Source organism: Prunus dulcis, chromosome 8 (assembly GCF_902201215.1).
Source record: "Prunus dulcis chromosome 8, ALMONDv2, whole genome shotgun sequence".
Classification (NCBI taxonomy): Eukaryota; Viridiplantae; Streptophyta; class Magnoliopsida; order Rosales; family Rosaceae; genus Prunus; species Prunus dulcis.
In genome coordinates, this window is record NC_047657.1 from 17462485 (window position 1) to 17487346 (window position 24862).

The following is a 24862-nucleotide window of genomic DNA, read 5'->3' on the forward strand; positions in this document are numbered from 1 at the left end:
CTAATTTGTTTTTTAATGCAATATTGGGCCTATATGAAGCACTTTAAAGGGGCATGATCTCTTATCCCAATTCTCCCCACTCTTTTCTTTTGGCAAGGAGCCACTACAATAAATAAAGTGTACATATTGTTAACAAATCAGCCAGAAGAAATAAAATAGCCATCATGGAACGCTTTGGCCTATGTATTGCATGTAAATACCCAGTGGAACAGTTGTGCTTGCTTGCTGCACAATATCGAAAATCAAATATAAGTTGACGCATGTGTGTAAAGGAACATTGAGGTACATTGTAGAAAGACTTAGAAAAGTTACTGGAATAAGACCTTAAGCAATTTCAATTCAACTATATCAGTATATTTGTGCACTAGGATCAGCACTTTCATAAATTAAGAACATGCTTTGATTGTAATGAGACAGAACAAAATACGTGCACTACGAACTTAAGAACATAGCATGTTGATTCTGAGTTTTTTTAATAAGAAACCACAATTTTCTTTGAAAAAAACCATAATGTACAAATCGGTGAACAAGAAATCCACCAAATATACAACCACCACAATCTTAAAACTAAGATACCCCTCTACCATATTTCACTTGCAAAACTATAACTCTACAATACTACTGCTTTCCAATCCATAGATTACTAAGTAAACGCCCTAAACTCTAAAGATGTAGATGCCCACGAGTATGCCCGAAACCGTATACGATGTCTCATAACTAATCTATCTCATCACCCTTAACAAAAACAAAAACCCTCCCATTCCTTTCCACCTACACTACCCAAAAAAACTGCCAGCATAGCACATCTTCCCAGAACTTCTCCCCGTTTCTTTCCTCCAAAAAGATTGAACCTCTCTCCAAACAATGCACTGCATGAGGCAAGGAATGTCCCATGCACTACAAGTTGACTGTGAGTTAGCCCCATGATACACTCAAAGTACTGTCCTTCCTCCTTCTCAACCAATGAGCCTTGTAAGTTTTAAAAGGGCACAATTAAAGAGGTTTTCAAAACTAAATGAGGAAAATTACATAAATAGTTCAATGGGTTATGAAGTCTTAATATGTAATAAATCTTAGTTATATATATACACCACTCAGTTTATAGATTTATATATAATACTTTAACTAAGTTACACAGCCAGCCACCAATACCAATATCAGTACTTCAAGTTACATAAAGACAGGTTTAGTGAACCAGCCACCAATACATGAAACCAGCTTTTTCTTTTTTTGTCAGAAAGTGATAAAAATCTTTGCAAAGACCCAAAAAAGGGCATCAAAATACACCAACAAAGCAAGGCAGAACAAAACTAAGCCCAAACAGACGGTTTCAATGAGATCATTCTCCACCAGAACAGAAAACCAAAATCGTAGATACATTGTAGAAAGAAAAGTTACCAAAATTGGAGTTTAAACAATTTCAATTCAACTATATCAGTACATCATTTGTGAACTAGGATCAGAACCTTCATAAAATTAAGAACATGCTTCGATTTCAATGAGGATACATAGACCAAAATATGTGTGAACTTACGAACATTACATGTTGACTGAGTTTTTATTTATAAGAAACCACAATTTTATTAAACAGCCATAATGTACGAATTGGTGAACAAGAAATCCACCACTCTATCTCATCACCCTTGACATCATCAAATACTCTCCTATTCCTTTCCACTCCCACTACCCGTAAACTGCCAACCTTGCACATCTTCCTAGAAATCCTCCCTGTTTCTTTCCTCTGAAAAAATTGAACCTCTCTCCAAACAATGCACTACATGAGGCATGAGGAATGTCACATGCACTAAATGTTGACTGTGAGTTAGCCCCATGATACACTCAAAGTACTGTCCTTCCTCCTTCTCACCCAGTGACCCTTGTAATTTTAAAAAGGGCACAATTAATAGATTTACATATAATACTTAAGGTACACAGCCACCAATACCAATATCAAAGTCAGTGCTTCAAGTTACACATAGTTAGAATCATATATTCACTACTCCAACACAAAGTGGGAAGGATGAAAATTTCGATTTACGACAAGTTATATATCTGGTAAATGAAAATTTTAAATAAAAAGAACATGCAATTTTGAAACCAGTTTCTTTTTTTTTCCTTTTTTTTTTGGGTCAGAAAGTGATCAACTTCATTGCAAAGACCAAAAAAAGGGCATCAAAATACATCAACAAAACTAAGCTTAAACAGACTGTTTCAATGAGATTATTCTACCCCAGAACAGAAAACTAACATCTTGCCGACTTTGTCCAAAACAGAAACCAGTCAGATATCTGATAAACAAAAAGGATGCAACTTTTCTAGTGAAAAAGCCAGATTTTATACCTTGGCTTGGACAAATTGAGACGATGGTACAGTGCTTTTCGCCTCTCTTCACTTATCTGATAGACTTGTCAAGGCGATTTGGTACCGTTGGATTGGAGCCCAACCGACGTCGCGGTGGAGAATTAGGTTTAGGGGTTTCGTTTTGATCGATTTTGGGGATTACAGCAATTGGGTTTTTCTTGACCAAGAAAAAAAAGAGAAGAAATCGGGTTTTCTGGTGACCCAAAGACCCAAGGATAAGGCCGTATTCAGTAATGAGCCCATTTCATGTTTGGACTTTTGACTTTTGACCCACAGTATGGAAAACCAAACTGTTGGTTTAGGTTTTTTTCCCCCCATTTTATTTTTTATATAGTAGCTTACTTACTCCTCTTTTTTTCATGGATATATGTTTTTAATTTTCCTAAATATAATTTTGGCAAGTTTGTTTCAATAAATAATAAGAAATTTGAGTTAATAATTCCTTAACAACATAGATAGGTAGTAAAATACGTTATTCAGCAAAATTTCACCAAAAGTTTTGATGAAATATTTGGTCATGATAGAGTATTTTAATACTAATTAAATTTTTTTAAAAAATAATATGTAGTATTGTATTCCATAATATGTGAAAAACACGTGAATTTTGTCCATTTTATTTATAAATTTATAAACGTATATGTATTAAATGTGAATAATACATTTGTGTATAAAATGTGTATTGTACATTTGATTTTGAAAAAACCAGTATTTTTACGATATCTTTGAGAAGCGTATGTCTAGAATACGTGTACTATACCCAAATTTATTAACTAATTCCAATATTGGCCCAAAAAATAAGACATTACAATGATCCATTGAGGCAAAAGTCCAAAAAATTTAGATAATAGTAAGCTTGGAAAACAAGAAAACAAGTTGAACTAGTGGCGCTGAATCATTGAGGCAGACATTAGTAGGGTTACATGATGAAAATGGTCTCTCAACTGAACTGAGCAGCGAAGGAGGTTTGAATAATACATAGCACAGCACCTGCATACCATGCCTATAAATAAGCCTTGTGGTCACATGAAGGTTGAACACGACATCTCCATCAACACTGGAAAATTAAGAAAATTGCTGAAAGAAACTCTCTACTGAAGTAAAATTTGTTAGTGAAAGTAATTCGTTTCTCGTTTCAGGAGAAACAAATCACTTACTGAAGAATTGAGTATTGCTGCTCCTATCCTCAATCATTTTTCACTCGATACATGTGGCTTGCTTATGGAAACAATATTGGTCGTATTGGCGAAATCCGACGCAGAATGCCATAGTTAAGTTTGATCTACACAACCATTATACAAACCCATAAGTAAATACATGTAACAGAAGTTGATGTTCTTGCATATGTAGTTTTGAATCTGTTAATTCCATGACAAAGCCGCACCGCAAGATCTCTTTGATGCAGTTGGTTCTATCTGTGTATGCCTATTTTCTATCTATGAAGTTGAACGAATGTGCGTTTATAGAGAACAGGCTGCTAGAATGTACATACATGTCTTTGCACAGGTGACTTCCCAAGCATTATATGCACCATGGAACCTGCTTTATCAGAGTGCAACTGCTTCATCTATAACTCGGTAGCCACATAAACTCTACCTATAAGAAGTTTGTTTTTGAAGGAACAAAAGAAGAAATGATTTTTGACCAATTCTATTTAATCTTTTGTTCATGTTTAATGAATGGTTTTGCTAAATTGCATGTGGAATTCTGGTGGAAAGAAAGTGAATGGCATCCGTAAATCAGAAGGAAAAGGACTTCCACCGGCAAAACGTAGATAATTTTGTTTTAATTGACGGTTTTCGATCTTTCGCTGCGGTTAGAGACGGTTTTCTAATCTTTAGTGACAAATTTACAGTCCCGATTATGCAAAGGAAATTTAGCTACGGTTTTTTCCGTCGCAAAGCGCTGTTAAAAATCATTCTGCGACGGTTACTCAAAAACCGCCGCTAAAAGTTGCCAGCAGCGTTTAATTCCTCCCCCTAAGAAGGTCGTCTTTTGTGTAAATTTAAGATTCTATTCAGTTGCTGTTTTAAGAAAATTGTTGGACACATAAATTCTGATGTGTACAAATTGCTGTGCTAAATGTTATCTATATTGTTGCAAATTAAGGGGGAAGAAATAAAATAGTCGCCATGCATCAATAAGTAATTCACTATAAATGCCCACATCATTTGGTTTCCTCTCTGGCTTGCATGTAAACAGTAAATGCTCACTCACGGTAGTAAGATTTGCCTGCTAAAGAATACCACCATTAGAAATAAAATGAAAGGCAATGCATGTGCAAACGAACATCAAATCAAAATCATCATTGCAAGACTAGGGAAAATTGCAGAAATGACGTTTAAACATTTTCAACTCAATTATTTGTGCACTATGATTTGGAAATAAGACATGACGAACTTAAAATAATGTCCTTCCCCTTCTCTGCCAACGACTTTAATGTAACGTTCTTCCCCTTTCATAAACTTTCTGATGCCTTATACGGCCAGAACATGGTTAAATATATGTTTTCCTAGCTGCATTGAGATAAATTTGATCCAATCTTGAAATAGAAAACTTTGAAGGATAATTAAGTAGACAGCTTAAATATAAAGAATAATTCTACTAATTTTTATTACATATTTAAGTTTATAACCCTACCATTTTGGGTCTAACAGACCAGACACTGATCAAGCTCACTAAGAAGGTAGCATATATACATACAAACGAAGTGTTTTAACTGAAATTCGAACTCAACAATAGGACTGAAGTTTGCACCAAACCCAATTATCGAATACATAATTGGAGTCCAGCCTAGAGAATCAATCTTAGCCCCACAAAATTTAAAATTAAGGTTTTAAATGGACCTACCATAACATTTACCTTAGAGATTAGCCAACCCTTCTGCATGCTATTAAGGAAACAAAAGGAGCTTTCATACAACTCTACCAACAAGTCACACACCACAAACCCTTGAACTGAGGGTTGTAACAGGATTGTTTAAAGAAAAAAAAAAACTTGGCATCATCTGGTCAGATTAATCCCAAGTTCTGTTCTTCTTCGGCTGTGTATTCGAACGAATATCTTTTTATGAAATAAATCTTAGTTACATACTTATCATTTCATTTACAGACTCATACCTTTTTATGAAATAAATCTTAGTTACATACTTATCATTTCATTTACAGACTCATATCTGATACTCTTAATCAGATGTACAACCACCAATACCAATACCCAACTCAATTCTTCAAACATATTTAGAATTCTACATTCACTACCCCCAACAAAAAGTGGGAAGGGGGGGCTATGTAAGCCTGTGGATATGTATATATATTTTCTTAATGCAGTCAACTACAGGTTCTAATCCTACTTCAACTTCATTCTCTACATTCCTCTTCAACCAAATGCAACTGGTTCTTCTGTAACATCCTTACCTATTGAACCTATTCAAACTTCAGATTCTTCACCATCCACCACGTCTACAGATCAATTCTCATCCTAATCTTCTCTCTTTCACTTCATGATTCCAATTTTGAATCTATTTCACAAAACCCTTAACCAAAATAAAGATGATAACGAAAAAATATGCAAACTTCGATTTTTTACAAAGATCGACATGTGGAAAAAGAAAAAGAGAAGAGCTGCAAATTTATCAACCGATTAGATATCTATTGAAAAGTTCAGTGCTTACCCCATCTTTACGAATTCGACGGAAGTCTCATGTCGGCGACGGTAGTGCAAGCAACGTCGTGGTCTTGGGAATTAGGTTTAGGGATTTTGCTTTTGTCGAATGGATTTGGGGATTCAAGTTTTTTTTTATTTTTTGGTCGAAGGGATTCAAGTTCTGAAGAGGCAAACAGGGCCGATCGACGATAGCCGTTTGTGATAAGATTTGGGCCACAATGGCAGGCCTAAAATTGTAATTTTCCCCTATACTGAGTAATGAACCCATTTCTTGTTTGGACTTTCGACTTTCAACCCACAAATATTGAAAATCAAACTATTGGTACAAGGGATCGTCTAGGGTTTCTCAAACGCAAACTATCAAGATATTATGGGAGTTTGAACTTAAAATTATTAGTCTGCAAGTTAATGTCATTTTTCACTTAACTAGACACATTAGTTGTTCAAATTTTCTTTCTTTACCAGAACTGATGGCCATAAATTTTTATCCCCTTTTTGTTCATTGGTTTTTTAATTTATTTTTATGGTTTAAAATTCGTTTATATTATATAAATAAATACATAACTATTTAGTCTTAATAGTTGTTTACATAACTAAAAAAACTACTTGGTGTATGTGAACGCGAACCAAAAAATTAGTATGCAAAAAATATTGACTGAATTTATGTTCGGATTAAAATATCCTCCTTACTTTGGCCATGTTTGGCTTACCATAACTTATAGAAAACCAAAGCTTGGAGAAATGATAAAGCAATACCACAACATGTCAATCTTTTTTAAAATTCTATGTCTCCATTTATTCTGGGTCCACAGTGTAGGTAAAGCATTACCATTTAGGTTTATGTTTTTGCACCGAACCAAAGACGCTGCTTGCCCTTAATTTGTAAGGAAGGTTTTTTAGTCCTTCAAGAATAAGTGTTTCTATTCTACAAGTAAAGTTATTACGTTGGTGGGGGACACAACATGATTCCTCTATCTCATTCTCAACCATAAGTTACATGTGACAAAGATGTCTTCTGTCTTTCTTCTTTCCCATAGGAAGTAATTTCATGCTGAGGACAAAGTAATGTCAAATACTTCACCTCTCCCACTAGTCAGGGAGAGAAAGTAACCATATATATAGATGATAAAGACAATAAATGCAATAGCAAAATGATAGAGATAATAAAGGAGAGAGAAATTTTTTTAAAGAAGTTAAAATGGACGAAAATGCCCTTATTTATTTTTGGATTTTCTAAGGAATCCTTTATATTTGCATGTCTTTAGTTTGAAAGTTGAGAGGTTTTTCTGTCTTTTTCAAAAAAACTTTTGCTTTTTCCAAAAGTGACGTGGCTAAAACCTAAATTTACTTTCCTTTTAAGGAATAACAGACCTCAGAGGTAATCTAAGAACTCTTCCAAGGAATAACTGTTTGGTTTCATCAATTCCTTTTCTTTGAGCCAAGCAATATTAAAGGAGGGGGGATTTGAGCACATAAACTGAAGTGCAGGGATAACTGCTCTTAATTACATAAACTATAAGCCTTTTCCCTTGGTTTCATCAATTCTTTTAATACAAGCGATATTGGGGAGGATGGATTTTTTAACACAAGCCCCTTACCTTGGTTTCATTAAAATTGATAAAGGTGACATCAACGTGGTCAGATCAAATACTTGATAAGAATGATCCATCAACTTGCAATCTGGTCAATTAAATCTGGTCGGATAGTGCGGTTCCAATAGATCTTTGATTCTTCACGTTAAAACCTGTGATTAAATGCAAACTGGAATTTCTTAAAAAAGGCAAACTCAAAAGTGATTAAACGCATAAATCATCTTGGCCTCACCACCCTTAACTGGTGGTGAGCATTGTCACCACATTACTTCCAGTTGTAGTTGCATGAGTGTGATTTAATCTACATATTACATAAATCTCAAAAGCTAAAATTATCCAACGACAATTAATGTGGTGGCCAAAAATATTTTCGGGTGATGTCAACCCTTATGTCACGTAAAGACCTATCTCCATATATAACAATTCTCCTTGCATTGCTAAAAAGAAAAGCAAAAACTTTGTAGCAGTTTTTCAATGGATATGAGCCATGCCAATGAAGTTGATGCGAAACATCTTGGTTTGCAAGAAAGGAAAGGCTTGCTTGAGAGGCTGGTCGGAGCAGTGGAAGAGGGTCAAGAGAGCTTCTTGTTGAGGCTCAAGAGCCGCATTGATAGGTAAGAGTAAACAATATTCTCTAGTCTACATGGATATCATTCTAGATTTTCTTAAATTTTCTTTGTTTTTTTTATCGTAAGGGGATTTTTTGGTCTTGGTATATCAGAGTTGGAATAAGCTTTCCTACAATAGAAGTCAGATTTGAGCATCTAAACATTTCAGCTGAAGCTTATGTTGGAAGCAGGGCTTTGCCTACAGTCTTGAACTATTGTGTTAACTTAGTGGAGGTAAATGATATATTATAGCACATACGATTTTCCTGTCAAATATCACTACATTCTTAAGAAGTTTTTTGTTTCTGTGCACCAAAGGGTTTCTTGAATTCCATCTATATTCTTCCCACTAAGAAGAAACACTTGTCTATCCTTAAAGATGTCAGTGGGATCATCAAGCCTGGCAGGTGAGAAAAAAGGCTCTAACCTACCCATGAAATAAACTCTGTTATGTTCATCTTTTTTCAATTCAGAATTAGTCTTTGTGAACTAATATGCATACTCACTTGGGTTTTAACAAAAAATTAACTCAGTTCAGTGCTTCCTTTTTCTTTTTCTTTTTTTTTTTTCTTTTTTTTTTTTTGCAGAATGGCACTGGTTTTGGGTCCTCCAAGTTCCGGGAAGACCACACTCTTATTGGCTTTGGCTGGAAAGCTTGATCAGGATCTTAAGGTTAAATAAATACAATGCGCCATTAATTTCTCTCAGATCTTCTATCAAAAAAAAAAAAATTTCCGAGCTTTACCCTTCAAATGTCACTCTTTGTTTTTAACTTATAAAAGTATAATACTTGTCCAGTTTTCAGGAAGTGTGACTTACAATGGTTATGAGATGCATGAGTTTGTGCCTCAAAGGAGTGCTGCCTATATCAGTCAACATGATGTTCATATTGCAGAAATGACAGTCAAAGAAACCTTGGCCTTCTCTGCAAGATGCCAAGGGGTTGGACCCCGTTATGGTTGGTTTATAGGACTGTTTCTTACTTAGTTTCCTTTAATTTCAAAGCCCGGCCAATATATTAAAACATGATTGGTTATGATTTTGAATTTTGGCAGAAATGCTGGTAGAGCTAACTAGAAGAGAAAGAGAAGTGAATATTAAGCCAGATCCAGATGTAGACATCTTCATGAAGGTGAGACATAAGCTACTTTATTTGATTTAAGACTCTTAAATTAAGAGGGTCTGTTGAATAGTGCCTTATGTTAGGATTTAGGAGATTCTGCTATATGTGAAATTTTCCAATAAGATTTGAGACTTACTTTTTGCTTGTTCTGCGATATGCTTTTCAAATCATCGGACATTTTTGTTTTAATCGTTTACGATATTATAGGCAATTGCAACAGAAGGCCAGAAGGAAATATTGGTGACAGATTATATTCTTAAGGTAGGATCAATAGCTCTTCAGTAAGAAAAGGACTTTCAGAACTTACCATCAACTCATCAATATCCATTGATTTGCAGATTTTGGGATTAGATGCTTGTGCAGATACCTTGGTGGGTGATCAGTTATTAAGGGGTATCTCTGGAGGGCAAAAGAAACGAGTCACAACAGGTTAACAAACTCAAGTTCTTTACATGAAACTCAAGTTCAAAAAGTAAAGGTATAATTTTTTATTTTTTTTTGATAATATGTATAGGTGAGATGCTTGTTGGACCTGCTAGGGCACTATTCATGGATGAAATATCAACTGGGTTGGATAGTTCAACAACTTACCAGATTGTAAATTCAGTCAAGAACTATGTTCACATCCTTAACGGGACTGCAGTTGTCTCACTGCTGCAGCCAGCACCTGAAACTTATGAACTTTTTGATGACATTATTCTGCTTTCTGATGGCCAAATTGTGTACCAAGGCCCTCGTGAACAAGTTCTTGATTTTTTTGAATCCATGGGCTTTAAATGTCCTGAGAGAAAAGGCGTAGCTGACTTCCTGCAAGAAGTAGGTCCATATTTAGCTCTTGTTTGATCTTATGAAAACAATTGAGATAAGCATTAAAAGAGGAGTATTATGTATTAATTTCTCGTGTACCTTACATGTTGTAGGTGACATCAAGGAAAGATCAGAAGCAGTACTGGACAAGCAGAGATGAGCCTTACAGGTTCATCACAGTCAAGCACTTTTCAGAGGCTTTTCAATCTTTTTCTGTGGGGAAAAGAATTACAGAGGAACTTGCAGCACCATTTGACAAGACCAAGAGCGACCCAGCTGCCTTAACGACCAAGAAATATGGTATAAGAAAAGTGGAACTCTTGAAAGCTTGCTTTTCAAGGGAACTCTTGCTTATGAAGAGGAATTCATTTGTCTACGTTTTTAAGCTCACTCAAGTGAGTTTTGAGTCTATTTTAGTTTCTATTATAACCTTTTCTTTTTCTTCTGTGCACCTGGATTTAATATGCAGTACTTCTTTTCCTTCTTTTTAGCTTGCAATAATGGCACTGATCACAATGACCGTATTCCTACGGATTGATATGCGCCGTGATTCAGTAACTGATGGAGGAATATATGCTGGTGCTTTGTTCTACTCCTTCGTTACTGTTATGTTCAGTGGAATGTCAGAGATTTCTATGACTATTGCCAAGCTTCCTGTTTTTTATAAGCAAAGAGACCTTTTTTTTCCGTCGTGGGCATATGCCCTTGCCACATGGATTCTCAAGATCCCTATCACATTTTTAGATGTTTCTGTTTGGGTATTTATCACTTACTATGTCATTGGATTTGATCCCTGTGTTGAAAGGTAATCAAGTACAAAATTTTGTCACATTCTCCTCCTTTTTTTTTTTTGTTCATGCTTGTTGTTCTAGCCCATTTAATATATCATTCTGAAAATGATGCAGGTTTTTCAGACAATACCTTCTATTCTTACTCATTAGTCAGATGGCTTCTGCGTTAAACCGATCCATTGCTGGACTTGGTAGAAGCATGGTTGTTGCTTACACATTTGGGTCATTTGCACAGCTCATGCTTTTTGCTTTGGGTGGCTTCGTCCTGTCAAGAGGTATAAAATAAGTAAAGTAAAGAAACACCACTTCATCTTAAGTGCTATACAATGTTTTCTAATGCCCTTTGGTTGATGTCACAGAGAATATAAAGAAATGGTGGATATGGGGCTATTGGATATCACCTTTGATGTATGGTCAGAATGCAATCGTGGTTAATGAGTTCCTAGGAAAGAGTTGGAGTCATGTAATTCCTTAAAATTGACTAGCCATTTCAATCACTTTGGTGTTTGTCCCTTAATAATTATATTGTGTCCTTCCTATTAAAAGGTTCTTCCAAACTCAATGGAACCGCTAGGAGTTGCTGTTTTGAGGTCTCATGGATTCTTTACACATCCATCCTGGTATTGGATTGGAGTAGGAGCTTTGATTGGATATGTACTCATATTCAACGTTTGTTTCACTGTGGCTCTCACTTATCTAAACCGTGGGTGCCTTCACCTTATCTGCTCTAACAATTAGATACGTGAGAATTTTACTTATACTGTCATAAAAATATTATGCAGCATTAGAGAAGCAACAGGCTGTTAAATTGGAAGAATCTCAAAGCAAAGAACATGATGAGAAGAGTGGAGAAGTTGGTTGGTCACAGAACAAAGGAAATAGCTTGATTCCACAAATCAACTCAGGTGATATTGATATATCCTCTCAGATACTGTTTGTGTATGTCTGTTTTCAGTGTAATTGTTTATTGATGACCAATATTGTCCTCTCTATGCAGATAATGGAGAAGAGTGTACTAATCATAACAAGAAAAGAGGAATGGTTCTTCCATTTGAGCCGCATTCCATCACTTTTGATAAAATCACGTACTCTGTGGATATGCCACAGGTGATATAACATGTTTGAGATTGGACAAGTTTGCGCAACTCGAAAATTATGAGTAATTTTGTGAATCCATCTTGCAGTCAATGAAGAACCAAGGTGTTGTTGAGGACAAATTGGTGCTTCTCAAGTGTGTTAGTGGTGCTTTTAGGCCAGGTGTTCTGACAGCCCTTATGGGAGTGAGCGGTGCTGGTAAAACTACTCTAATGGATGTACTGGCTGGTAGAAAAACTAGAGGAAATATTGAGGGAAATATTTCAGTTTCTGGGTATCCAAAGAAGCAAGACTCATTTGCCAGAATTTCTGGATACTGTGAGCAGAATGACATCCACTCTCCTTATGTTACTGTCTATGAATCCTTGATGTACTCAGCATGGCTGCGTCTATCTACGAAGATAAGTTCTGGAACCAGGAAGGTTGGTATCTGCTAATTAATAATAATTTTCTACTCTTTATTTTCTTTTAATGCAATTTAAAGTCATGAGCAAGCTTGAACTGATTTTCAGAATTGGTTGTAGATGTTCGTTGATGAAGTGATGGGACTCGTAGAGCTGAATCCATTAAGGCAAGCACTAGTAGGGTTATCTGGTGAAAGTGGTCTCTCAACCGAGCAGCGGAAGAGGCTGACCATTGCGGTTGAACTAGTGGCAAACCCTTCTGTAATATTCATGGATGAACCAACTTCAGGTTTAGATGCAAGAGCTGCTGCTATTGTTATGAGAGCGGTTAGGAACATTGTGGACACGGGAAGAACAATAGTGTGCACTATTCATCAGCCAAGCATCGACATATTTGAAGCTTTCGATGAGGTGAAAACAGATGTTGACTGAAAAGATTGAAATTGGAACTCCCATGTGTTTTGTCTGTTCTAAGTGGTTAGCATATGTAACATGTCATTGCAGTTGTTTTTAATGAAGCAAGGAGGACAGGAGATGTATGTAGGGCCACTAGGTCGTCATTCTTGCCATTTGATCAAGTACTTTGAGGTAGAATCTGATTAAAACTCAGGAAATTTCAATGGTAAAATATGATATTCTTATTTTTTCTGCTGCTTCTTTTTTCGGAAACAAGGTTTTCTTGTACTTCTGTGCAGGGAATTGAGGGGGTGAGCAAAATCAAGAATGGATACAATCCAGCTACTTGGATGTTGGAAGTTACCACTTCAGCAAAAGAAACGGCATTAGGAATTGATTTTGCTGATGTTTATAGAAGTTCTGAAATTTATAGGTAGGTTTATCATACTGAAAAACCACCTACTGCACCAAAAGTAAATTGCTGAAAAAAGCCATAAATAAAATTTGTTGATGAAAGTGATTTTGTTTCAGGAGAAACAAATCCCTTATTGAAGAACTGAGTACCCCTGCTCCTGGTTCAAAGGACCTCTACTTCCCTACTCGATACCCTCAGTCATTTTTCACTCAATGCAAGGCTTGCTTATGGAAACAACATTGGTCATACTGGCACAATCCGGAATACAATGCCATAAGGTTTATCTACACAACTGTCGTAGCCTTGCTGCTTGGGACAATGTTCTGGAATCTTGGTTCCAAAATGTAAGTCAGAGTGCAGAAGTAAAATATATGTAATAGAAGTTGAGATTCTTGCATGAGTAATTTTGAGTTTGTTAATTTCAGGGAAAAACAGCAGGAGCTCTTTAATGCAATTGGTTCTATGTATGCTTCTGTTATCTTTCTTGGTATTGAAAATGCCATGACAGTGCAGCCAATAGTGGCTGTTGAACGAACTGTCTTTTATAGAGAACGAGCTGCTGGAATGTATTCTGCCTTGGCATATGCCTTTGCACAGGTGAGTTATTCTATATGCATTTTACAAACAAAGTTATTACAATGCATCATCTTGTCTTATTTGTGTTTTGCTAATTCAATTATTTGTTGCAGCTCACAATTGAGCTCCTTTATGTTTTTGCACAAGCTTTGATCTACAGTGTCCTAGTTTATGCGATGATTGGATTTGAGTGGACTGTGGCTAAATTCTTTTGGTACCTATTCTTCATGTTTTTCACATGTTTGTACTTCACCTTCTATGGCATGATGGGGGTGGCCTTGACACCAAACCAACATGTTGCTGGTATAACTTCTAATGCATTTTATGCATTATGGAACCTCTTTTCCGGGTTCATCATCCCACGAACTGTGAGTTTCTAGTACCGCAAGTTTTTTTTTTTTTTTTTTTTCAGTTAATAGAATCTATTTTGATGACAAATTTTCTATCTGCTTCCTTTGGCTGCTATCAGAGAATTCCTATATGGTGGAGATGGTACTATTGGGCATCCCCAATGGCTTGGACCTTGTATGGATTGACTGTATCACAGTTTGGAGATATACAGGCCAAGCTCAACACAGGTGAAACAGTACAAGAGTTTCTGAGAAGTTACTTTGGTTTCAAACAAGAATTTCTAGGAGTGGTTGCAGCTGTAGTTGTTGGATTTGCACTACTCTTTGCATTTACCTATGCCTTCTCCATCAAGATGCTGAATTTCCAATGGAGATAAGAAAATCTGAATAGCAATCATGTTATCAGCTTGTACACCATTTAGGAATTAGCCTCATCAAATTTAATATTGGTAAAGTGGAAGTTCATTGCTTAAGATACAAGGATTTTTAAGTTTTTGTATGACATGGAAGAAAACCTCTCAATTTCGTTGTAGGTATAATATTAGCCAAATGGTAAATAAGTTCTTTTTTTGTGGTTTACTAAATTTCCTGTTTGTATTTAGGGGAGGAAAATTAAATAACCACCAAAGAAAGGGGGGAGAAACACTTCAACCAGCATAAAATAGGTTAGTCTTCTTTTAAATGACGATTTTGAACCTTTCGCTGTGGTGTGCGGCGATTTTATGACCTTTTACGACAACATTCGGGTTATGAAAATTGTCTTTAGCAACGGTTTTTATCGTCGCTAACCGCTATAAAAGCCCTAATTAGCAGCGGAAAGGAAAACCGCCGCTAAAAGTTGTAGTGCTTGATTTTTCTTCGTAATGTGAGGTTTTATCGTCTTTCCTTCTTGCACATTGCAAATTTGGGACCCTAGCTAGTTTGAGAAAAGACATAATTTGTCTGATTGTCCTTGTTTCTGAATATGTCATGCTAATTTATTTTTAAAAAGTTTCCCAAGTCATTTTTTGTTGGTTTTTAATGGAAATATCGGGCATATTCAAAGTAGTTTAGAGTGGCACGATCTCTTATCCCGCTTCTCCTCTTTTCTTTTTGGTAAGGAAGCACAGTGTACATATATTGTTCAAAAGTACGCCGGAAGAAATAAACCACCATCCAAAGCATTAGAAATTGAGCACTCTAAAGTACCATGCTCACTCACAGTGGAACAAATAGAAGTTGATGCATTGTAGAAAGACATTATAAATGTTATCAGAAATGGAGTTTTAGCTTTGCCCTATATAAGCTTCTTTATTTTGTGAGAAGTGTTATTGGGTAGCTTTCTCTCTTACTTCACACTTCAAATAAATTATGGATTTTGTTCCACAAGAAACATAATTAAAATAGAAATGACAATAAAAAGGAAACAAAACCAAGATGCACTTGTCTATTAGGGATAAGAAAAAAGGATGCAAATTTCGATTTACGGCAAGTTAGATATCTGGAAAATACTATGCAATTTTGAAACCAGTTAGATATCTGGGAAATAAAAAAGGTGCAACTTTTCTAGTAAAAAAAAAACCAGTGTTTTTTTACCTTGTCTTGGACAAATTGAGATTGATGGTAGCTAAATCTGGCAGTGCTTTTCCCAGTTTGTACTTGTACTTCTAATATTGACCTAAAAACCAAAAAGAACAAACCATCAAAACAGATACAATAGCTACGAATGTTTCCAAAACCAATACATTCACTATGTTGTATGGATTCAGAAAAAGGATGCAAATTTTGAATTTCTACAAGTTCGAAATGTGGAAAATAAGATTTAAAAATATGCAATCTTTAAACCGATTAGATAGCCAACGAAGGAGCCATGTGTACCTTCTCTTTACCAACTTGACAGAGGGGTCATGGCGGCTCCGGTGGTGCGAGCAACGACGTCGTTCTGAGGATTAGGTTTAGGGATTTTGTTTTGTCGAATAAATTTGGGGATTTGGAGAGACAACAAAGTCGGGTCGGGTCGGCCGATGGGCGATGGACGATGGCCTGCCGGTTCTGAAGAGAAAAGAAGTCTTGTTGTAGCCCAAAGCTTTATTTGGGCTTCTGACGTTTGACCACAATGGGCTGTTCTCAGTTTTACCTAATTGTTTTTCACAAATAGTATAGCCGGGCGGCTATACTCGTTTTTTGCATTTAAAAAATAGTAGGCTTCACCTCCTTGACACGTCAGGCCTTGCGACTATACACTTTTTTTCATTTAAAAAATAGCATGGCTTTACCTCTTTGATATGTGGGCTAAGGCCATGGGCCTGCCTTTTTATTACTATAATAGTATTGCCGCCCGGCTATACTATTTTTTTGAATTTTAAAAAAATAGTATAGCAGTGCGGCTATACTGATTTTTTGCATTTAAAAAATAGTATGGCTTTACCTCTTTGACACGTGGGCTTAGGCCTCTTTGACACGTGGGCAGGCCTTTTTATTACTATAATAGTGTAGCCGTCCGGCTATACTGTTTTTTTGAATTTTTAAAAATAATATTATAGCCGGGCGGCTATACTCGTTTTTTGCATTTAAAAAAGAGTATGGCTTTATCTCTTTGACAGTGGGCTAAGGCCATGGGCCTGCCTTTTTATCACTATAATCGTATAGCCGCACGGCTATACTCATTTTTTGCATTTAAAAAATAGTATGACTTTACCTCTGTGACACGTGGGCTAAGGCCATGGGCCGGCCTTTTTATTGCTATAATAGTGTAGCCGCCCGGCTATACTGTTTAAAAATAATATTATAGCCGTGCGGCTATACTCGTTTTTTGCATTGAAAAAATGGTATGACTTCACCTCTTTGACACGTGGGCTTAGGCCTCTTTGACACGTGGGCTAAGGCCATGGGCTTGCGTTTTTATTACTGTAATAGTATAGCCGCCCGGCTATACTATTTTTTTAATTTAAATAATATTCTGGCTTTGCCTCTTTGACACGTGGGATTAGGCCTCTTTGACACATGGGATGAGGCCATGGGTTGGTCTTTTTATATATATATATATAATAGTGTAGTCGCCCGGCTATACTATTTTTTTGAATTTAAAAAAAATTAGTATAGCCGTTCGGCTGTACTCTTTTTAAAAAAAAAAAGGCTTTACTCCTTTGACACGTAGCACCTAGGGGCTGGGGGCGTCCTTTTTTTTTAATATATACATAGTATAGCCGCACGGCTATACGCTTTTTTATTTTTTTATATTTAATAAATTTAAAATGTGTTTCTTTGCTTTTGTTTTTTGGCCTACTTCTTTGGTTTAAAAAATTTGTTTCTTTACTTCTTCATAGCCCAAGAGCCCCAAGGCCCAAGTCTTTGATTAATATAATTATTATTAATGAAAGCCTAATCCAAATCCTAGTCTATAGCCTAAGCCATTGGCCCAACTCTCCAATGTTAACTAGACTTACTAATCCATCATAGTGCTTTCTTTATAAGCACCTTTATAAGAGTGTGTTTTTTCAATGTGGGATTTTCACAAAGGTCATTTCAAAAGATTGGCCTATAGAGAAATCTATATTTTTATTGTTGGTGCAATGTAAAAATATATTTGAAGCTTTCAAGGTCTCCGTGACGCATCTATCGACCCGGATATTATTTGGCTTCTTATAGTTGTTGTTTAGTATTCTCTGAAGAAAAAAGACATGCCTTTGCCCCCCCACATCGGACATACTTGAAATCTTACAGATTTCGCCCCCATCCTCATCTCCAAAAGAGTACCTTTATGTGCAGTATGGAGGGCAGAGTTATGGTTTTGATGTTGATTTCCATTATGTGAAAACTGTTTTCAAGAACATGCTTGATCATTAAATGACAGACGCCTCCATAAAAGAAGAAAGGGAATATAATAAGCACTATGCCTTTGCTTACAAATGGTTTGTTTTGCTGATGGGGATGTAGGGCAAGTGTCCTAGAGATTATCAGAATCTACAGAGCAGATTTTAGTGCAAAAACAGATGATAGACAGAGAAAAAGATGAACAAATTTTTGACATTTTCATAAGCTTTATATAATTCCTGAATCTGCAGTCTTCTTTGCAGATAGACTGTTTTCGAATAACCGCAGAAGAAACTCCAACACAGACCATTAAGTTTTAAGTCCAGGCAAAAACACAAAAAGATGCAACAATATATGATATATCACAAATATAAATAGAGAATAGGTTCACCAAACTCCATAGAAATCAATTAGAATGTACTGTTAGGACTTCCTGTTTCACTAAGGGGCTAAACTAGCAAATCTTAATTTTTCAACCCCGCGAAGATTTAAACCTTAAACCTCAGTAATAACCATACTTGGCTCATTTGAAAACAAAAGAACGGAAATATTTTTTCCACCACAGACATTTAAACCTTAAACCTTACTTAAAAGGCCTCACTTGGCTAAACAAATGAAGGCAAATATATTTGTCCAAGTAATCAAGATGGTAGAGAAATCAAACCTGAACAGGATTGAGAAGAATATTCAAACCAAAAAGTGAACAACCCTTGTTTTTTTTTCTTTTGTTTTAATTTACGGGAACCCCAAAAAAAATTGGTAATTTAAGTTGTTACACTTGGAAAACACCACGCATGCGCAAAATTAAAAAAGTTTATGATGCATTTTTGGCTGAGTTTCCTTTGTGTGTGTGGTATTCATGCGTGTCACCTTAATAATTTGTGGTTTTTGTAACAGTATACAAAATGCACTACAATTGTGTATGTGGTTTTACAGGCTTAATTTTGAATGCCCTCTTCGTGTGTACAAATATTTATGCGGATAGTGCAACATCTCACGCATAATATTAGAAATTGGTTTGTATCCCTGATGCCAACGGTTTTAACAGCTTTAAGGAGTTAGCGGGAAGTCGGGCACTCATAATTGAGGACTGCTGAAGAAGCTGCAGTTGCAGAACAGTCTCCTAAACCTACAAGTGCTGGCTTAACAGAGGCAGAGGAGTTGGAGAAGTATATAACCATTAGAGGAGATGTATAAGAAAGCTAAAGAGTTAAATTATAAGATCATTAGTTTTGAAACAGCTATTAGGGGGCCGTACTTTCATGAAGGCGCTTCCTAAAAACAAATAAAAATAAAAACCGCACTTAATGAAAAATAACATAATGTCTATAAATTGTAAACATCGGAACACACAATGACTAGTGACTAAATTGAATTTTCATGTAAAACTCAGTGACCAAAAAAGTATTTAACTCAAAAATTAATATGCAATTAATATAAATATTGGGTGAATATATGTTTGGATTTAAATCTTCCCTTTATGTTGGCAATCTTTGAAAAAAAAAAATTTCTTGATAACCTTTTTATTAAAAGGGACGATAACATGTTAACTCACATACACTACACGGATACTAGAACTCGAACTCAGGACTTAAATTGAGAACAATTACTCCAAACTATTACCCCTGAATTTTTTTAATTAATATAAGTAATAGCCTAAATTATTGTAGATTAAACTATTCAAAGATCATACCGTATATGCAATTAGTATAAAGTTCGCTGATGAAAAATAAAGTGTAATTAAAGTATGACGTGGCACAATCCAGGCATTACATTTACTTGGAATGTTTGTAATTTTGCAACGCTGGTGGACGATGATTGCATATTGTCCACTCAGCAGCACTTTGCAGTATCCAAAAGAAAAGACAAACATTTTCTGCTTGCGGATATTCAAATTCAACCAAAGAAAACAAATAGAAGCAGTCCAACTTGAACTGAAATACAAGAATAACAGTCCATCAGCTACTTCTTGGTTTCCTTTCAAAGCCAACAACCCTCTTCACCTCCCTCATTTCTCTGCAACAACCTTCTTTGAGAAAGAAAGAAAAAGAAAACAGAACAGAGCATCAATCAGCAGAAGATGTAAGTCTCCCAATCCTTTTATCCTTTTTCTTTGGTAGATATATAACTTTGCTGCATACCAATTTGAAAGCTTCTTCCTTTTTACACATATGGATATGCAGGGAGAGTGGGCTGAAGCCAATGGATGCTGAGCAGCTCAGAGAGAATGCCCACAAGATGGTAGATTTCATTGCTGATTACTACAAAACCATTGAGAATTTCCCTGTTCTCAGCCAAGTGCAGGTTTCAACTCTCAATTCCATCTCTCTAATATCACTTCTGATTTAATTTCCAATTGCCATTAGCATAACGCCATTCAATTTTGCAGCCGGGATATCTCCGGGAACTTTTACCGGATTCTGCACCTACTCATCCCGAGCCTTTGCAACATATTTTTGATGGTATAGTTTCTATTGGGTTCCCCATATGTTCTAGATTTCACTGCATACTTGTTGCAAATGTGGTGTTTAGGATTAAAGTTTCTGGCCTGATTATGTAGAATAGATCACTTTTTGTAAATTCTCTAAAATGCTGTCTTATACATGATAAATGTAATTTGTGTGGCAGAAACATGTGTGAAGAACAAAACTTTTATGTGATTGCAGACATTCAGGCTAAGATATTACCAGGGGTTACCCATTGGCAGAGCCCAAATTTCTTTGGGTACTACCCTTCCAACAGCAGCATTGCTGGATTTTTAGGTGAAATGATGAGCGCAGGCTTAAACATTGTTGGGTTCAGTTGGATAACTTCTCCTGCTGCAACTGAACTTGAAATGATCGTATTGGATTGGTTTGGTAAAATGCTTAAACTACCCGAAGAATTTCTTTCAGCAGGTGGGATGATCGATTTTTACACAAATTTTTTTTTAATGAAATTCCAAGTGAACATTTTTTCTTTCGTTTTTCTCTACCAAAAGTTGAAGAAACTTGTGTTGTGTTACTGTGATGGAACTGTATTGAGCTTCTCTTCTTCTGATCGAACATCTTGTTGCAGGAAAAGGTGGTGGAGTGATACAAGGCACAGCAAGTGAAGCTGTTCTTGTTGTTCTGTTGGCAGCTCGTGATAAGATTTTGAGGAGAGTAGGAAAAAATTCCCTTGAGAAGCTTGTTGTCTATGCATCTGATCAAACACATTCAGCTTTGCAAAAAGCTTGTCAGGTATCTTCATAGTGTGCTCTACTGTTCTTTCTTTTCCCATCATTTTTTCCTATGGTTTTCAGCAGTCTAGTCTTGCTTGCTAATCATAATGCCTTTCATTTTTCATGAGATTTATTGTTTAATGGCAGATAGGGGGAATCCATCCCGAGAATTGCAGGCTGCTGAGGACTGATTCTTCTATTGATTATGCCCTTTCTCCCAATGTACTTAATGAAGCAATTTCAAACGACGTCACCAGTGGTTTAATTCCATTTTTCCTATGTGCGACAGTAAGAAACTGAAAAACCTTTGATGCTAACTTGTGTCCATTTTGTTAATCATATTGATTCTACCTTGTTATTTGACCACAATGAAATGTTCACTAATGTTGTGAGGAGACCAAATATGTGTTTAAATTTAATTAGTTTCTGAAGGGCATAAGAATGGTAACTTGTATGCAACTAAATATGAAATGTATGGAATCAATTTTGTTTTAAACAAAGCAAATAATTTAACTATTGAACACTTTCACACACAACCCATTTCCTTTGATGCCACAGCGGTACAAGGGTTGGTGCATGTGTTGATAATGGAATACGGTTTACCATAAACTCATAATAATATTTCGAATTTTTTTTCATGGTTTTATATGCTGTTATTAGAATTCTGGTTAACTAAAGAAACTTTGCATTTGTACTTTCAGGTCGGTACTACTTCATCAACGGCTGTTGACCCTTTGCTAGAACTGGGTAGGATTGCAAAGGTAACAGTTTAATTGTAAAATTTGCTTTAGACCATTAAAAATGGCTGCATTCTTTGCAGTTCTTCATTGCCAGTAAATTTTATGAAAAACCCTTTTAGATTGTGTAAATTTGACTTTTGAAAAATAATTTTTTAAGTTTTTGTTGACTTCCTGCTTAGAATATGAGATTCCATATACCTTTTCTATTGTTGAGGCATTGTCAAGGCAATTTTTTTATAAGGATGTTTGGAAACAACATCTAATCAATGACATTAAAGACTTACCTAGTTTAACCATAATGGTAATGCTTTGCATTTTCCCAGAGCAATGACATGTGGTTCCATGTGGATGCTGCATATGCTGGTAGTGCTTGTATATGTCCAGAGTACCGCCATTACATTGATGGTGTTGAAGAGGCAGACTCATTTAACACAAATGCACATAAATGGTTTCTCACGAACTTTGACTGTTCAGTGCTCTGGATCAAGGTATGTCATGGTGTAGCTGTGCACATAGTTTGTATGCTTATTATTTTTTGGTTCCTCCCAGTTTTTCCCACTGCGGCTCTCCCTAAGAATTACATGCACCGTTACATCGAAGATTCATGCACACCATTATCACCCTTGTCTTCATTATATGAAACTTAAGAACTGACTCAAATACTTTTACATGAATTGTACTTCTATGTAGTCAACTTCTAATGGAAGCATTTTGATTTTCTTTTTGCATATGACCTTGTCGAATGAATAGGATGCAAGATTCACTGTGGCTTGCTATGGCAGTCCTCTTCACTAGTGTTTTGATACTTCATTCTTTCACTTTTGTTGTTCTTGTGGCAAGAAACACCTCATTTGTTGGTTGTCTTATGGCCTCAGTGGCTATAAATCCTGCTAATGCCAATAACCTTGTTTTCCATAAAAGAATAATAATCATGTGAATGATGTATAAATATTTCAGATATCTTGGCTAATATCCATCTAAAATCGTTTATGTCTTCACTATATTCTAATAATCCTTCAGGAAATTAGTATGATCCACCTGATTAAGACTGTTTTCCTCTATATTATCAAATATCAGTTTTCTGTAACACCTTTTGTTCTCGTTTCCCAGTTCTTGTTATTTATTAATACAGTTGTTGATGCGTCTATCTGCCAATACTTGTTTCATGGTAACAGGATAGAAATGCTTTGATCCAGGCTCTGTCTACAAATCCTGAGTTCCTAAAAAACAAGGTAAATATGTTCCTCTATTATTTTCTTTACTATTAGGTGCCAACAATTAATTTGGGAGGGTGAATTCTTTAATTGTGACAGTTGATGCCCAGCCAACAAAAAAAATACTGCAACAGGTGTGCATGTTTACTGATAATGTTGTTGATGCTACAGGCCTCTCAAGCAAACCTGGTTGTGGATTACAAAGATTGGCAAATCCCACTTGGTCGTCGGTTTAGGTGTGCCTTTGAACATTTTGCAGCCAAATAAAACTATTTGGGTTTGTCTTAGTACACTACGATTTAAAGTACTCTTTTTCTTTGTGAAGGCAGGTTTATTAACTAATGTGTTTTTACTGAGCTTGAATGTTGAGAATACTTCATATTGTGGAGCAAGAAGAATGTTTCACTGTGCACATTATGCCACATTTATGCCCTTTCAGATAGTTATCATGCTTTATAATCTTAATCATTGACTGCTGCTTCTAGATCATTAAAGCTATGGATGGTGCTGAGACTTTATGGTCTGGAAAACCTACAGTCATATATAAGAAACCATATTAATTTAGCTAAACACTTCGAAGAGCTCGTTGCTCAAGACCCCAGATTTGAGGTAGTGGTCTTCTTCATGAAGTGTCTTTTTTCACTGCTATCTATTGTTACAAGTTGAATGCTATGGTATGAAAATTTCATGCAAACCTAATCGTGTTGTTGATAATTCACTACAACTCGCAGATTGTTACTCCGCGGCTATTTTCATTAGTTTGTTTCCGTCTTCTGCCCCCTCATAACGACGAAACCTGTGCTAGTAAACTGAATCATGGCCTATTAGATGCTGTGAACTCAACCGGGAAGATTTTTGTTTCTCACACGGTAAGCTCACTGTTTACTTTATATTGTCACACACATTGACGCTGTTTTTTGAGTCCTGGTTTTAAAAGATTATGTAAATACAGTGTTGCTGATGACTACCAACATATTATACAGGTCCTGTCAGGGAATTACTTGTTACGTCTTGCAGTAGGAGCTCCATTGACTGAGGAGAGGCATGTGAATGCAGCATGGAAGCTTTTGCAAGATGAGGCTTCTGCCCTGCTTGCGACTCTTTAGTATTTAGGATGAATTATATCTCTCTAAATTCAATTCATTAACAAAACCCAAATGCTGCTCCTGGATACTATCTGAACGCTTAAAAAGATTTTCTTATTTATACAAACAAGAAGAAATTCTTGTAAAGCACAATAATATGTTGAATCCTCCTTACTCCCGAGGAGAAGTAACATACATTTTTCGGGTACTTTTAAAAAAATAATAATAACGTAAATATGCACAATATTTCTACGTACGTATTTGTTAGAATACTTCAATATACATGCATTTATAGAAACCTGATATGAGAGGAAGCTACATATGTTTGTTTCCTCGATAAATTATGAGGCCAAAGTTCAAAAGTTCAATTTATGCGCATTACTTTTAAGACTTGAGGCAGAAGTTGATCAAAGATGATGCATTTTACAAACACAATGCATCATCTTATCTTATTTGACTTATGAGGTGGAGATCTTGTGCTAGGCCAATTAAATTTGTATGTATATATATTTCTGGGTACGTAGATTCTCATGCAAAGTATAAACTCGGGTTCTTATTTCTGCACCACCCAAAATGGCATAAAGAGAGTTGAAATTTACCTTTGGCATACTGCTTAGCATTTGCACCGATTTAAAACAGAGAATAAAA

General features: G+C 35.9%; 2 protein-coding genes and 3 long non-coding RNA genes across 6 annotated transcripts; 2 read left to right on the forward strand and 3 right to left on the reverse strand.

Annotated features, from left to right (window-relative positions):
* Positions 1 to 36: 36 nt before the first annotated feature.
* On the reverse strand, positions 37 to 2547 carry LOC117636627. The gene is made up of 2 exons (XR_004587098.1): positions 2341 to 2547; positions 37 to 225 (listed from the first exon to the last, which is right to left on the reverse strand). It is a non-coding gene; the product is annotated as an uncharacterized LOC117636627 (long non-coding RNA).
* Positions 2548 to 4385: 1838 nt separating this feature from the next.
* On the reverse strand, positions 4386 to 6216 carry LOC117637589. The gene is made up of 2 exons (XR_004587197.1): positions 6032 to 6216; positions 4386 to 4590 (listed from the first exon to the last, which is right to left on the reverse strand). It is a non-coding gene; the product is annotated as an uncharacterized LOC117637589 (long non-coding RNA).
* A 1870-nt stretch (positions 6217 to 8086) lies between these two features.
* Positions 8087 to 14758, forward strand: LOC117636495 (pleiotropic drug resistance protein 1-like). The gene is made up of 24 exons (XM_034371018.1): positions 8087 to 8230; positions 8338 to 8458; positions 8543 to 8631; positions 8812 to 8896; positions 9023 to 9182; positions 9280 to 9356; positions 9555 to 9608; positions 9686 to 9776; positions 9862 to 10163; positions 10268 to 10549; positions 10646 to 10959; positions 11060 to 11220; positions 11305 to 11408; positions 11492 to 11648; positions 11728 to 11850; positions 11943 to 12052; positions 12130 to 12462; positions 12565 to 12855; positions 12949 to 13032; positions 13140 to 13273; positions 13372 to 13599; positions 13681 to 13852; positions 13945 to 14199; positions 14301 to 14758. The coding sequence occupies exons 1-24, from the start codon at positions 8091 to 8093 to the stop codon at positions 14556 to 14558; spliced, it is 4125 nt and encodes a 1374-aa protein (XP_034226909.1). The 5' UTR covers positions 8087 to 8090; the 3' UTR covers positions 14559 to 14758.
* A 750-nt stretch (positions 14759 to 15508) lies between these two features.
* LOC117638710 lies at positions 15509 to 16126 on the reverse strand. Its single transcript, XR_004587295.1, has 2 exons — positions 16039 to 16126; positions 15509 to 15838 (listed from the first exon to the last, which is right to left on the reverse strand). It is a non-coding gene; the product is annotated as an uncharacterized LOC117638710 (long non-coding RNA).
* Positions 16127 to 19817: 3691 nt separating this feature from the next.
* Positions 19818 to 24460, forward strand: LOC117637095 (tyrosine decarboxylase 1). Of its 2 annotated transcripts, XM_034371878.1 has the most exons (13): positions 19818 to 20055; positions 20157 to 20277; positions 20363 to 20435; positions 20640 to 20870; positions 21031 to 21194; positions 21323 to 21463; positions 21877 to 21936; positions 22239 to 22403; positions 23091 to 23147; positions 23301 to 23365; positions 23615 to 23738; positions 23861 to 23998; positions 24113 to 24460. In XM_034371878.1, coding segments are annotated over exons 1-13 (1464 nt in total). In that variant the 5' UTR covers positions 19818 to 20053; the 3' UTR covers positions 24236 to 24460. The 2 variants fall into 2 exon arrangements, with proteins under 2 accessions (XP_034227769.1, XP_034227772.1); XM_034371881.1 differs by lacking the exons at positions 23615 to 23738; positions 24113 to 24460 and having other exon boundaries at positions 23861 to 23989.
* The last annotated feature ends 402 nt before the right edge of the window (positions 24461 to 24862 follow it).